The sequence below is a fragment of the Notolepis coatsorum genome (genome assembly GCF_963971535.1).
Source record: "Notolepis coatsorum genome assembly, chromosome: 15".
NCBI classification, from domain to species: Eukaryota; Metazoa; Chordata; class Actinopteri; order Aulopiformes; family Paralepididae; genus Notolepis; species Notolepis coatsorum.
This window is the reverse complement of record NC_140179.1, coordinates 25,039,359-25,055,709: the sequence shown is the minus strand read 5'-3', so window position 1 is coordinate 25,055,709 and position 16,351 is coordinate 25,039,359. Positions and strand designations below refer to the sequence as shown.

Here is a 16,351-nt window from a genome sequence, read left to right as displayed (position 1 = left end):
CAACCCATACTAAATAAAGCCGTTACTGATGATCAAGGAATTATAAACGACCCCCCCCCCTTTTCCTTCACGCATGATGAAGCATAATGTATACCGATCATATACATTTGAATTTTTTAATATAGCGTGTATAGGAAAGAAACGCCAATCGATAATCTATCATATGCGTCAGGGCCTATAACTAGCGTTTTTGGAATTACAGCAGAAAAGCTTAAAAACACTTATATTCTCGAAGGTATTAACACAACAATGTATGAATGAAAAAATATAACGTTCCCACATCCGGAACGATAGATAATCGATGTTGAATGGGCCATAGTAATGTCAATATAGCAATACAATTTAAAATATTATAGCCCTGCAAAGAAGGTAAACATCTCCATAGGGTTACAGTGCTGGCAGACTGGGTATAATGATGGGCACATTGCCTGGCGCCCAATGTGTTAACAATTGTGTATTGAGCCGTACTGTATTGTACCCATTCTGCAATCTGTTAATAAAGTTCTCATTCATTCAAGTCGTACTAGCCAGCAGCGTAACTAAGAGTAAGTAAGATATATGTACAGATATAGATATAGTATTAATAGGTTGAATGAATGAAAACTTTATTTAACAGATTGCAGAATGGGTACAATACAGTACGGCTCAATACACACAATTGTTAACACTTTCAGTGCCCAGCAGGGGGCGCACATTTAGTGATTGAATGCCCACCATCGACTGCAATGTTAGCATTAATATCGCCTAATCTATGTTTTAAATTATGGCTATGTGTCTAATCTGCCCGTCGCATTATCAATGACTCATTTCCAGTCAACATTGTCGAAGCGGATTGTTTTTTTATCGGTTCATTTCCGTTTGATAGCATTTTGAAAAGCCCTCGTTTTCACGGAAAAATTTAAGATTCCATGATAATCGCCCTGTACTGTAATATTCTAGAACGTCATTTTTCGGCCTATTTATGAATCGTTTTCAAATAAATGCTAGATTATCGATAGTATATGTGTACGTGTGCACGCTGGTGCCGCGCGCTGAAAATCGATTCTCTCAGTTCCTGATCGATCTTACAGTCAAACAGCCATATCACATTATAGGGGAAAAGCTTATATCTCCGTGAAAACGGGTCTGATTATCCTAAGACTGGTAAAATAGATTCCTTACCCGAGATCAGATGGTATCCAAATGGATTATTCCAATTCCTGATCGCCATTCAAAAAATATATCCTTTTATTGATCCCACGCGTATACTGTAAAACACATATTACACGCTGTGCTGAGGGTCCAGAATGAATCTGATCTGCTCCGGTTACATGCGTGAGAAGTAAAATGTGGATTCCGGAGTTTTTATTTCTTATCAATTTTCATTGAGTCCAATCCAAAATGGTGCATTACCATCTGGGAGACGATAGGGGGCGCTTTTTTCACATCCGAGCGCCTGGCGGGGCAGGATTACCAACGGTAGACTCTGTTGATGAAATAGGAATTCAGATCGCTAATATAAAAAAAAATCTGAGAATTCTCGTGATGGGCATTCAACCCGCGGGCTGATAACCTGAGAAATCTCGTGATGGGCATTCAATGTATTAAGGGGATGCAGACCAGAGAAAGACGTTTGTCTCGTTTACATCAGGGTCCCCCTGAGATGGCGCAGCTGAGGTGGAGGCTGCAGGGGCCGAAAATAAATGCGAAATACTAGTTTGCAGGCGGGTTTTGTTAATAGAGGTATGCTTAGAGCTCAGCATGTGCGACTCGACTGCTTTCACTCCCACCGTCCCCAGTTTAAAATCTTGTTTTGCAGCGTTTGCAGCAGGCTTCGCTGCTAACTAGGGCTGCAACTAACGATTATTTTGGTAATCGACTAATCTGTCGATTATTTTTTCGATTAGTCGACTAATCTAACGATTATTTTTGTCACACCCTCAATCTCTGCTTCCTGTGGGCATGGCTCCTTCTCCAATGCATGTTTTACCTCACATGCTCAAGTCTGCACACCTGTGAATGTCACCCTGTTGTCCAGTCCCTCTGCCTTAACAGTTAACGTAACATAACATAACATGATGATCCCATAGCAAATTAAAATAATGACTCATGAAACATTTGAATTTGGATCTTAAGCAACTTTAAATCAAAATGTATTTGAACAATACAACAATCACTCATAACAAGATAAATAAATTAAATACAAATTAAAGTGGAAGTGTTTAACAAAAAAAAATTGCAGACTTCTTAGCTTAACATCCCAGGGAACTAATGGGATAACTGGGGATGTTGTTTGCTCCTGACAAGAGTCTCAAAGTCTGGGGTGATGGTAGACAAAACAACTCTGAGGTCATGCTCAATGTCCAAGCTGTTCCTCTGCTTCGTCTTCAGCTGGACCAGAGCTGAGAAGCCACTTTCACAAAGATAGGTAGTGCAAAAAAAAATAAAAATTTTATATATTTTTAACGACTAATCGACGCAAACATTCTGCGTCGACAAGTTTTTATGATCGACGTCGTCGATTATGTCGACTAATCGTTGCACCCCTACTGCTAACGTTATGTTAGCTATAGCCCCTTTCGTGACTGTGATGCATGCCAAAGCATATTGGCGTGCATCAGTCACGAAAGGGGCTACGTTAGCTATAGACTCTGTTGCTGAAATAGTTCCATGATGCAAACACTGGGTTGTCGAGCCAGTTCTCGTAAAATTTGCACTTTCCCATAACTAAACGCAACGTTAGTGCTTGCTAACGTTAGCTATAGACTCCGTTGCAGAAATAGTTCCCGACAAACATACCTCTGTTGGAAGGTTAGGATTCAAGGAAGATTCAATTAGGTGTTTTAAAACACTATATACAAGACCCACAGAGAGAATAAAAGTAAACGGTCGATTAACAAATCCAATCGCCCTAGAACGCGGTACACGCCAAGGTTGTCCATGTAGCCCCGCACTGTTCGCGATTTTCATTGAACCGCTAGCCCAAGCAATTAGGGAAGACCCCAATATAACAGGTATTAATATAAAAGAAAGAGCATAAGATAGCATTATACGCGGATGATGTCTTAATTTACTTTAAAAACCCTAGTCTGAGCCTCCCTAGACTAATGGACCTTATTGAAACCTATGGTCAACATTCGGGATACAAACTAAATATAGGAAAAACACATACTTACATATAACTATACTACCCCCCCCCCCCCCCCCAAGAGAAATAAAAGAAAATTACAATTTAAATTGGAACATGAAGTCCATAAAATATCTGGGAGTAAGGCTGACTAAGGACTTAACAAAATTATATGAAGCAAATTACCAGCCCCTAAACACACAAATTAAAAAAGATATAGAAAGATGGTCATTAGCCCCCCTTGATTTCACCTCCAGAATACTCATTAAAAATGAACGTAGTCCCTAGACTACTATATCTTTTCCAGTCCTTGCCGGTGGAAATCCCTGCTAAACAGTTTAACGAGTGGGACAGGATGATTTCTAGATTAATATGAAGCGGGGAAAAAAACTAGAATTAGGTTCCGGACACTCCAACTCCCTAAAGAGATCTGAAGGAGTATTATTATGCAGCGCAAATAAGACCTTTGGTCTGTTGGTGTGAAAGGGACTACAAAGCGAAGTGGAAGGACATTGAAGTGAAATCAATTGATATACCACTCCAGACAGTAATTGGTGATAGACAGCAGGCCAAGACCCTATATAGAAACTTAAACCCATTTATTGTACACACCTTACAGACATGGTTCAAAATTGTGAAACAATTCAAGTTAGAAAAAAGGATTAGGATCTTGAGGTGGTTTGCCTTCGATTTAGGATTTAAACCAAGAATGTATGATCAAACATTTAAGGAATGGGCTCTCCGAGGTATTACCTCATTCAGCACAATGGTAGAGAATAGAGAACGTGTGAGCTTTCAAACCTTGAAAGATACATACGGTTTGGATAAACACGACTGCTTCAGATACCTACAACTACGCCAGTACTTTCTAAAAGAGGTAAAGGTGTCTGAGCCCAATACCCCAATAGACAGTGTTATTCAGATATTCATTCAGGCATACAAAGACAAGATGAGTAAAACTGTCAAAATTATATGTAATAGCTTTGTTCAGGCCAGAACTGACTCCACAAGTTACATTAAGACAAATTGGGAAAATGAATCAAACATTGAAATAACTGAAGACGAATGGGAGAACATGTGCAGAACTCAATGTAGCTTGACTAATTCAAAAACATGGAAAAACTTGACTAGATTCTTCATAACTCCCAAAATCAAATCCCGACAAGTAGGCATAGAGCAACCATGTTGGAGACAGTGCGGCCAGAGGGAGGCAAACCACTCTCATATCTTTTGGAATTGTCCAGGTATTCAACGTTATTGGCAAGATGTTCACTCCACCATGCAGGTTATATTGAATTTTAAGATACCGGAGACCTTCTCCTATTTGTACCTGGGTAACTTACCTGAGGAATTGGTAAGAGGAGACAGATATTTGATAAAAATATTTTTAGCAGCAAGTAAGAAAGCGATCACGCGTCTCTGGTATCAACAAGAACCTCCAACAAAAGAAAAATAGTTGGCCATTATAGGTGAAATATACACAATGGAAAGACTTACTTTTATTCTCAGATTACAGGAAGAGAAAGGTTTGAAGTACTGGAAAAAATGGGACTTTTATACGTTAATTACGACAAACAGTGGATGATGTATAGTTGTAAAGAATATTCACCATACCTATAGTAAAGAATATTCACCATACCTATAGGGAAAGTAAGAGAATTGAGAACTCCGCATGTGAAAAGTATATTTTTGTAAAGTGACACTAATAATGCAGCCCAGGATTGTGTTTTTGTTATGTCTTGTTGTTTGTGATTGTTTGCTTATTGTGAAAAACAATAAAAAGAAAGTTATAAAAAAAAAACATACCTCTGTTGGTTCCGCCCCATTCCGGTCTGCGTAAATAAAAAGTCTGACTTTATCTCCCATTAACCGTTTTTCCCCAGATTTCATAATGAAACATAAGATGACATGGCATTTTATCTTTCCTATCTATGGCATTTTTTAAGACCTCTGAAAGATGGATTTAAGACATTTTAAGACTAATTAAGGCCTTAATAGTTGATAAACAAATTTAAGACTAAGACTTTTTAAGGATCCATGGATACCCTGTATATAACAGCTTTTATCCAAAGTGCTTTACAATTTGTTACTCACATTTTACCCATTCACTCACACATTCACACACAGACGGCGGAGGCGACGATGTGAGGTGCCGACCTGCACATCGGGAGCAGTTAGGGGTTAAGTGTCTTGCTCAAGGACACTTCGACACACTGCCCGGCAATCGAACCGGGAACCTCCGGATAGGGCTGGGCGATATGGCCAAAAATTGTATCACGATATAACATTATCATATCACTCGATAATTATTGATATTGTTATAAGTTATCATTTTTATACATCTTTTTTGGTGGACAAACCACCGCACATGTGCACCGTGACTCACGACTGGAGACTAGCTCTGCTAGAAAGCAAACAAAATAAATGGACAAGAGAAAAAGAAATCTCAATTTGGTCAGTATTGTCATTTGGACAAGCAAAGCCATTACTTTAAGTTTCAGGCAAGAAAGACAAGTTCTGGTTTTAAAACTGCCCTGTTGCAGGTCACACAATTTTTTTTTCTTTTTCTATAGATATATTTTTTTTATTATCAATCGATGTCGATTATTGAAATATATCATGATAATTATCGTTATCGTTTTATCGCCCAGCCCTACCTCCGGATTACCTCCCGAGACTGTCGCCCCCGGTCTAGTGGTTGTACTGACTCACCTGCTGGTCCACCGCTACCTTGGCCTCCTCTCGGGAGCCCGAGGACAGCACCTCATTCAAGGACTGCAAACTGGAGACCGAGACAAAGACAATAAGGACAGATTACTAGGACGTTACCAACCAATCAACAACGTCTCCAAAGCACCTGTATAGTCATATCTGGCCTCACTAGAGACCCATATCACTGGACTATCTTGTGTTTGTACCTTTTTATATATATATATATTATATCGTATCTATACTTTAAGTGTATATAGATACTGGACTGTATAGGACTGTGAAGCTATGCATCCCCCACCCTGTATCCCCCCCCCCCGTGCTGCTTTGACACCCGAATTTCCCCAAGGGGATTATTAAAGGATCATCTTATCTTATGTAAACACATTTAACATAATTTTACGTTTTATTCACATAAGGCCTAAAAGAAAAAATGGTTCGTTTCCGGTTGCCGACCGACCCTGCTGATTTATGTGCGACCCAATTTATTTATGTTTAAAAAAAAATCTTTTTACAATAAAGTTTCATAGAAATCTTAGTCAAACCTTTAGTATTATGGATATTAAACATGCTGGCAGAGTACATGCATCCATGTTATAAACAGTTTAATTAAATAAAGAAATTCCCTATCCATAGTCGCCGTGGGAAAGAATAAAATAAATAAATTCCCTACCTACCCATGGCAGCGTTTCCGTTAGCCGGTAATTACCGGTATTTGTCCGGCAAAATCTCCTGAAGTCCGACATATTTAATTTCTCCGGTCTTAATGTCCGGTGAAAATAATTCCCTGAGTCTAAGCACAATTTGATTATTTGAATTGTATTAAAATAGGCTAAAATTAAATAGCCTATGCGATGAACGAAACGATCATTACATTTGTTTCCTCGTTGCTTCTAATAATGACAACGACGTTGTCAGCGAGAGCTTTAAAAACGTAGGTCTCGGTTCGCTTCATCGGACCAAACGCGAACCAAATATAGGAAGTGATTATTATTACCACTGCTCGCAGCACTCACTGCAAAACAAGCACACTGCATCTAATCTCTCTATCTATCTATCTATCTATCTATCTATCTATCTATCTATCTCTCTCTCTCTCTATGTCTGTGCATCTTGGGAAGAAGGAAGAAAAAACGCGGCTTATTATTATTACCGAGGCGCGCGGCTTATTATATTATTAAAACGGCTACTTGTGGGCACTCATAAAAACACCGTGGTCTACAAGTTGTTTAGCGAGAGGATGGTGGTAGGTAATGTGCTTCAATAGAACAATGGATCAATGCCATGTCAAAACTCGGCTCCGCTGATCTGGGCTCCGCAGTACACACACAGACACACACACACGCGCGCGCGCACACACAGGATCGCAGCCACACACACATTTCCACTGTCCAATAGACAAGCGCCCTTTTCGACCGCGTGAATGAGGTGGAGAGAGTAGTCACGCAAACCACGATAATGTTGCAGTCTCTCTGCTTTCTCAGTTCTTCGCTTGATATAATTAATACAAATGTCCAATATAACGGAATTCGTTAGCTCATAAAAATGTGATTATAACAGACTGCTGTTCAGTGTCGGACCGACTGCCACATACGCGGTCTATTTTATTTCAAATCAGCAGCAGCACGGAGACGGAGTATCGAGGGACTTATTTTATTTGGAATATATTAATGACTGTATACGCAAAAGTAGCCTAGTTTTAAGTAATAATATTATAAATCTACATGCCTTGAGGATGACATGAGCCTGCCTATCAATTGTTTTAAAGCTCAATAAACTATGACCGGAATTAATCTCATTTGTCCGGTAGTTGAAATCTTGCAGGTCACGGAGACCGGCAACAATTTTTTCTAACGGAAACCCTGACCCATGGCCTTAACTGACAACCAACAGGAAACAAACAATATTTTCTTTTATGCCTAAGGACAATGATGGGAGTAGCCACACTAGGGCTGACCCCTATTAGTTGATTAGTTGACTAATCGGTCGAAAGGAGCCATAGTCTACTGCCAACCTCTTAGTCGAATACAAAAAATATATACCGGTATATATATTTATAAATGTTTTTATTTTATTTGATTTCATTCTTTCCAAAAGAAAGAGGCCTAGAAGCGTGGCTAACGCTAATGGCACGGATACCAGAGGCTAACTGCCTAAGAAAACAGGCACAGAGGCACTGAAAGAGGATTTCACCCATCTAATGAACACTCTAGACTAGACAAATATCAAGATGTATCCATCAGTGGTCCAATTGCATGCTTTTGCAGAGGACAAGAAGCCTTCAGTCGACTCCTTTCAGACATTAAGCACCCCCACAGCCCAAATGGAATGATAAAAAAAATAAAAAATCTTTGTTAGTCGACTAACGGCAAATGTTGGCCAATCATAGTAGACTATCCAAATCCTTAGTCGGGGACAGTCCTAAGCCACACTATCATTTCTAGGCCCGTTTTCATCAGCCGGGACAAAACCTCCCCCATACAGGTGTGCGTTTCACCTACTTCAACTGTCGTTTCTAGGGGTGTAACGATTCGACCTCACAACGATTAGATTCGATTAGGATTCTTCAGGCAACGATTCAATGAATCATGAAATCTCTTCATTTGACCACAATTAGATAAATTTTCTATCAGTTAATTCCCCCCAAAAATGTTGAATACACAAATGTGGCTGGGGGAACTGATTCACTCAGCATGAATGGACTATAAGTCAATAAAAACAATACACCCAACATTTTATTTTTTATTAAATTAATTTTATTTTATTTCAATTAATCGATTCTAACATTTTCAAATCGATGCAGTCGAATCGTCACATTAGGATTGTTACACCCCTAGTAGTTTCATTAATGAACCTCACCTGGCGAGCTCCAGGCGGTCACACAGCTTCTCCACCTCCTCCATCATCTTCACACTGTCCGACTCTGCGTCGCCGAAGTAATTCCAGTTCTGTGCCGTAGGGAGAAGGCAATGAGGCATGAGTAGGGATGTCCGATATTGGCATTCAAATGTAATATCGGAAATGAACGGTATCGGTTTAAAAAATATATATATATTCTTTTTTATTTTTTACATTTATTTACCCAAATATATCGGTATCGGTTGATATCGGTATCGGAAATTAAGAGTTAGACAATATCGGTATATCGGATATCGGTAAAAAAGCCAATATCGAACATGCCTAATGAAGAGTACCGGTACATCATAGTGCAATGTGCATGACATCACTATATGGCAGGAAGAGGACGCTTTAGTGCAATATGCATGACATCACTATATGGCATGAAGAGTACATCATAGTGCAATGTGCATGACATCACTATATGGCAGGAAGAGTACACTGTAGTACAATGTGCATGACACAGGGGTCCCAGACATTGCAAAATTAAAATCAAGGACTTTCAAGTACTTTCCCAAGCGCTATTTTTCATTTTAAAAGGGCATTTAAAACGATCCAATTCACTTTTAAATGCTGTTTTTTATTGGGGAAAAAATCTGATCCAATATTTATGGCTTAAATCCAATTTCCCACAAATTAGTTACACTTTAGATTTAAAAAATATATATTTCTTGATTCAGAAAATTTTTATCATGGATGAACAAAACTTTCAATGTGAATGGTTGATTTGAATTTCAAGGACTTTAAGCACCTTGTTAAAATAATTGGCTGGTTTCAAGGAATTCCAGGCCTTTGCTTTTTGGGTAAAAAATCTAGCACTTTAAGCACTTCCAAGGACCTTGTGCGAACCCTGATGACATCACCAAATGGCAGGAAGAGTGCGTCATAGTACAATGTGCATGACATCACTATATGGCATGATGACTGCTTCCAGCAGCTGGAGAACTAAAGGCTTCAGAACTCCAGAACTACTAGGAATGTCTGACTCTTAACCCATTCAGTGCCAACCACGAGTATAGTCGGGTTAACTCGCCATCGCTTGCGTGCCAATCACGAGTATAGTCGGGTTTTAATCGTTATTTCTTTTATTAGCAATATCCATTAATTTTTCATCTATCCAGCCTGACGTTATCATTGGGAATGGGTCTGAGATCGCAAAGGGCAAATACCGCCGCCTATCGTCTCCCGGATGGTATTGCACATCATTGGATTGGATTGGCTGAGACTGTGCATCAAAAAAATAAGTCCGGTCCAGGTTTTACTTCTCGGGCATGCAGCTGGATACTATTGCATTGAGTCCCCCCACTAGGAGCATCGTGGATTATGTGTTTTCGACTATAACGTTGGATAAATGGACGCAATCGATATTTGGAATGGCGATCAGGAATTGGATTAATCTTTTTGCATGACATCAGATGTGAGGTAAGGCCTTTATGTTACGAATCTTGGGGTAATCAGATGTTCCTTTCTCCGCCATCGGAGCGTGTGTGTGAGGTTCGCGCCGACCAAAGTACAGAGAAGCGATTTTTCAGACCCCGCTTCTCTTCGTACATGAGGACACATACTATCGATAATCTAGCGTTTATTTGAAAACGATTCATAAATCAGCCGTGTTTTGTAAAGGGCTATTATCGTGTCTTTCTCTGGAATTACTAGAAATCTCCAAAACTATACTCTTATTCAAAACAGTATAAAGCGGAAATGTACAGATGAAAAAACAATCCGTTTGACTGCAAGCAAGTCATTGATAAGCGACGGGTGTATTAGACCCATAATTTAAGATTAGGGATGTCCCGATCCGATCACGTGAATTTCATAGGATAAAAAAAAATCTGTAGTAAATTAAAAAAAAATATTATTCAACAAACATGACCATGTTCACGTCTTAAACTCATACTGAGGCCTTAGTTTTAAATTACATATCATTCATTTATTTATTGTCACACAGAGCAGAAGAATTCGCCAAAACAAATGCATTTCCTTTGATTTACACCGTCGCACGACAGTGACGTGGGCCGAAAATAGGAGACCTCACAACGCGTCGCTCCCAAAACACACATCTCCTGAACACGGTGCGAGCCATTCCTAATCGATCAGAACTAAATCGGCAGCGAAAAGCCAGTTTTTAAGCAGCTAATCCCCATGCACATGCGCAGATTGCCCACGGATTGTGACGCAACGCACACGCGCCCTGGACTGTTCCATCAGAGGGGGGAGCTTCGTGGCCAGTGTGAGTGGCTACAGACCACTGCACTTAAATATAAACATTAGTCTACCTGGAGACTCAAATGAGGTAATTGTAGATGTCGCCATAATACACGTCTGGTCATTTAGTGGGATCATTGTTTCATTATCCTGTTCGGCTGAACGGACACTGGCCACGAAGCTCCCCCTCTGAAGGAACAGTCCAGGGCGCGTGTGCGTTGCGTCACAATCCGTGCGCAATCTGCGCATGGGCATGGGGATTAGCTGCTTAAAAACGGGCTTTTCGCTGCCGATTTAGTTCTGATCGATTAGGAATGGCTCGCGCCGTGTTCAGGAGATTCAGGCGCATACAAGACTATTCGATCATGTCTCTAGCACCCCCACAGGCGTATCTGCAACCACTTACATCACAGCTCTCATCCACATTCATTCATATGCTCCCCCCGCTCTCTCCTCCCTGATTTCAATGTAACGCGGAACTGTAGTGGTCTATGGTAGACAAAGCAAGTCTGAGGTAGGGCGGCTAGGTGGTGTAGTGGTCTAAGGCACTCGCCACCAGTGTGGAGACGCTAGGATTCGCGTGTTCGAATCCAGCTCTCCACATTGTTTTTCAGTTTGGCTGGTCGTCCGCAGTAATACACATTGGCCGTATTACGGGGAGGGAAAACTGAAGGGTGGGGATCGAACGTTGTGAACAAGCGACTCCTACAAGTCGGTTGGTGCGCCTGCGCAGTAGAATCAGGAAGTGTCGGGGGCAGCGTGAGCCTCCCACGCGTTACTCCTCGAACACTGAGAGATCGAGCTGCGCAGGTGAAAAGATGCGACTGCTGTTACCTCAAGTACCGGAGGGGACTTGTGCTATGTATGACTTAGTCCACATTGCAGCCGGCTTGTGGGAGGCAAGAAACAGCGTTCGTGACAGGGGAGGGTTGAAATTGGATGATACGAAATTGGGATGGGAGAAAATATAGAAAAATGGGAGAAAAAGTGGATCAAAAAAAAAAAAAAAAGCAAGTCTGAGGTCATGCTCAATGTCCAATCTGTTCCTCTGCTTAGTCTTCAGCTAGACCAGAGAAGCCACTTCACAAAGATTGGTAAAAAATTATTTATTTTTTTACGACGCATCGACGCAAAAATTCTGCGTCGACGAGTTTTTATGATCGATGTAGTCGATTATGTCGACTAATCGTTGCAGCCCTAACTGCAACAGATTGAAACTTTGCATATTTCTCTCACTATGAATTGAAAATGGGGGACCATGATGTAAACAAGACAAACGTCTTTCTCTGGTCTGCATCCCCTTAACAATTGTGTGTATTGAGCCGTACTGTATTGTACCCATTCTGCAATCTGTTAAATAAAGTTCTCATTCATTCACTTGTATGGTGAATGTAATGCGAGCCACCGCGCTCGACTGGGGCTATTTCAAGGGAACAGAGGGGCTTGTCTCAAAATGCGTCAAATTGGTTACTAATGTGAAAGATCGAATCGGGAAAGATCGGTATCGACAGATACTCAAAATCACGTGATCAGGATAGGAAGCAAAAAAAGGCGATCGGGACATCCCTATTTAAGATAGTTTAAGCGTTCGCAAATATCCCCGTCCTCCCATTGACTAAAGCGCTGGCATACAAGCCCTAATTTGGTCATATGAGCGTGGCTCTGAATGAGTTAACCACCAAAACCTACAACGTAGGATGCATTTCATGCCAGTTAGGGTGCAGACCCTCACCTGCACCTTGCGTTTACTTTCCTGCACCTTGCGTTTACTTTCCTCATATTTTTATATTCAGAGTTAATTATATTGTTTACACGGTTTATCTCTCATATATTTTATATTCAGATCTAATTTGATTGCCTATATCTATGTATTTCTACTATTACCCTGCCCATACCTGTACCCCCCCTCCCCCATGCTGCCCGAATTTCCCCAAGGGGATCAACAAAGGAATATCTTATCTTACATCACTAAACAAATAACCACTACAGGCCAGTAAGGGGCAAGTTGGCAGTTAAGGCTGCGGTTAGACTTTCGTTTCATTTTCAGATGATTTTCGCCGCAACGTAGCGGGAGGCGAGTCACACTTTTGTTTTGTCACCTGAGCACAGTGATGTAGTACATTGCCAAAGCAGTAGGTGGCAGTAGGTGGCGAACATGAAGGCAATTTTCAACCAATAAGAACTTGAATGTGCCAATACACTTCCTGCAAAGAAAATGTCAACAAGGCGGGCGCCGCCATCTTTGCCTATTTACCCAATGCAGCACTTCTTTTTCAGCAAAGTGTAATAAAAGTGCAATAAACAAAACGGATACATTCACTGTGTGTTCTGCCTCTCATTTGTTGATGAAACAAAACTAACATCAACACAAGTGACCACGAAGAGCGGATAGTTTAGTCTCAAAAAAGATCGGTGACGTTGTTAGCTACATTGTTAGCTGCATGCTAACGTGAATGGAATATGCCATTATAACAGTATAGGATTGTGGCTAGAAGCTAACGTTAGCTCACGCTAGTTAGCCAGCACCAAACTGATGGATATCGGGAGCTATCAGTAGCTAGATAACATTAGAGACAACACCGTGTGTATTAAACAAAGGTGAATAGATGACTGGGCCATTTAGTTTAATGCTTGTTAAGATGGGTAGAGGCGGCTAGGTGGTGTAGTGGGCAAGGCACTCGCCACCAGTGTGGAGACGCTAGGATTCGCGTGTTCGAATCCAGCTCTCCACATTGTTTTCAGTTTAGCTGGTCGTCCGCAGTAATACACATTGGCCGTATTACGGGGAGGGAAAACTGAAGGGTGGGGATCGAACGTTGTGAACAAGCGACTCCTACAAGTCGGTTGGTGCGCCTGCGCAGTAGAATCAGGAAGTGTCGGGGGCAGCGTGAGCCTCCCACGCGTTACTCCTCGACACAGAGATCGAGCTGCGCAGGTGAAAAGATGTGACTGCTGTTACCTCAAGTACCGGAGGGGACTTGTGCTATGTATGACTTAGTCCACATTGCAGCCGGCTTGTGGGAGGCAAGAAACAGCGTTCGTGACAGGGGAGGGTTGAATTGGATGATACGAAATTGGGATGGGAGAAAATATAGAAAAATGGGAGAAAAAGTGGATAAAAAAAAAAAAATGCTTGTTAAGATGGAAAGAGGAGCTCTGAGCTAACAGGGTCTGATAGCTAACGTTAGCCAGCTGCTTATGCAATCGGTAATGCTAGCAGAATGAATGGATGTAAACTTTATTTAACATATTGCATAATGGGTACAATACAATACGGCTCAATTAGGGCTGGGCGATATGGCCAAAAACGTTATCGCGATAAAATTATAAAATTATTTTCATATAACTCGATATCGATAATTATCGTCGATATAATGTCTGTCAAGTTTAATTAACTTATTATGCCCGGCGCCGATGGACGGGCTATTAATAGACTTGTTTTGCTGCTGTGAATGTCTCGAGAGTCGAGTTGATGTCGTCATCAGTCCGCGCACGTTAGCAGTTAGCCAAAGCAAGCGGAGTATCTCATGACAATGTACTAAAAATGACCCTAAAATACTCTGTTCCGCCCAATTCATTGCAACGACGTCCACCGTATACCCCACACTACTATAACAGTTACCGTCAGAATTCAAAACACACACCAACTCGGCAGGTAACCTGTAAAATAGCGCCGTGCAAGCTAATTAACCCTAGCCAGCCTCGTTTCCGAGCGGAGTATCTCATGACAAAGTACTAAAAATTACCCTAAAATACTCTGTTCCGCCCAATTCATTGCAACGACGTCCACCGTATACCCCACACTACTATAACAGTTGCCCTCAGAATTCAAAACACACACCAACTCGGCAGGTAAACTGTAAAATAGCGCAGTGCAAGCTAATTAGCCCTAGCCAGCCTTGTTTACTGAGTCCTACCTCCGGGTCTCCTTCCGCTATCGGCCATCTCCTTCACTAATTGGTTGTTAGTGTGCGTGCTCATATCAAAGCTTGGAAAATCGATATATCGAAACTTTGCGACCACGTTTCATGTTTATTTCGAGGAAATAATTTATCGCGATAGTTATCGTTTTATCGCCCAGCCCTAGGCTCCATACAAACAATTGTTAAGGGAATGCAGACTGTTGTAGCTTGGACTGGGGTCCTATAACTTAACAACACATGGTAGCTGCAGCTATTTGGGACAGCTCTGCTGTCACCGGAAGGGCACGCAGATGGTATCTACTGCGCATGGGCGTTTTCACAACAACGGCTCTGTGCAGATTACACACATGTTGTCGGCGAGTTTTGCCGCTACTCCAAAACAGAAAACACAATTTAGCGTTTTCAGTAGGGCCACAACATATCCGGCAAAAACGGCATTTCTATGTAACAGGGACAGCAAACGTATTCAAAAACGTATAAAAACGAGCACTAAAACACTGAGTGTAACAAGGGCCTTAGAATATCTTGCAAATTAGGTCTGGATGCAGGAAATGTTTATCACAATAATCACAAGGAATTTCTTTCGACATCGACACCTTAACACTTTAAGTGCCAACGACGAGATTTCTCGTTAGTTCATGCCAACCGTTCAGTGCCAACAAAGAGAGATCGCATTTTTTTTTTTTTATTATTAGCGATTTCCATTCATATTTCATCAATCTAGCCTCCCGTTACCACTGGAACTCTCTGAGCTCCATTGGGAAAATACCGTCCCCTATCGTCTCTCCGGATGGTACTGCACCCCTTTGGATTGGATTGAATGAAACCCATGAAAAAAGAAAATCCTGCTTCCACATTTTACTTCTCAAGCATGCAACTCGAGCCGATCGGATTAATTGTGGACCATCAGAACAGCGTGGAATCGGTGTTTCGACCACCCAGCGTTGGATCAATAAACGCGATCGATATTTGGAATGGCGATCAGGAATTGGAATAATCTTTTTGGAGAACATCCGATCTGAAGTAAGAAATCTATTTTACCAGTCTTAGGATAATCAGAGCTTTTTTCACAGAGATATCAACGTGGGCCCTATGTGTGCGTGTGTGCTGATCAGGAAATGGATAAACAATTTTTCAGCCCGCTTCTATAGCATGCATAAGTACACATACTATGGATAACCTAGCGTTTATTTGAAAACGATTCATAAATAGGCCAAAAATTTTGTGTATTCCAGTGTATTCCACTAAAGGGCGATTATCACAGAATCGTTATATTTTACTGAAACTTTCAAAAAACGAGTTTTTCAAAATGGTATAAAACGGAAATGAACTGATTAAAAAACAATCCATTTCGACAATGTTGACTGCAAACAAGTCATTGATAAGTGACGGCCATATTATACACATAGCCATAATTTAAGATATAGTTTATGCATTCACAAATATGAGAGCTCTATCATTGAAGTGGGCGTTGGCACGCAACGGGGTTCCGGGGCACCGGACCCGTGGC

At 41.1% G+C, this 16,351-nt stretch overlaps 1 protein-coding gene across 1 annotated transcript in view; it reads right to left on the bottom strand.

Moving 5' to 3' along the window:
- dnajc2 (DnaJ (Hsp40) homolog, subfamily C, member 2) overlaps positions 1-16,351 on the bottom strand; it is a 43,442-nt gene that overhangs the window by 11,317 nt on the left and 15,774 nt on the right. The window contains exons 10-11 of the mRNA XM_084331133.1: positions 8,675-8,763; positions 5,819-5,888 (exon numbers count right to left, since the gene is read on the bottom strand). Of these exons, the coding sequence (XP_084187259.1) occupies positions 5,819-5,888; positions 8,675-8,763 (159 nt within the window). The remainder of the gene's footprint in view (positions 1-5,818; positions 5,889-8,674; positions 8,764-16,351) is intronic.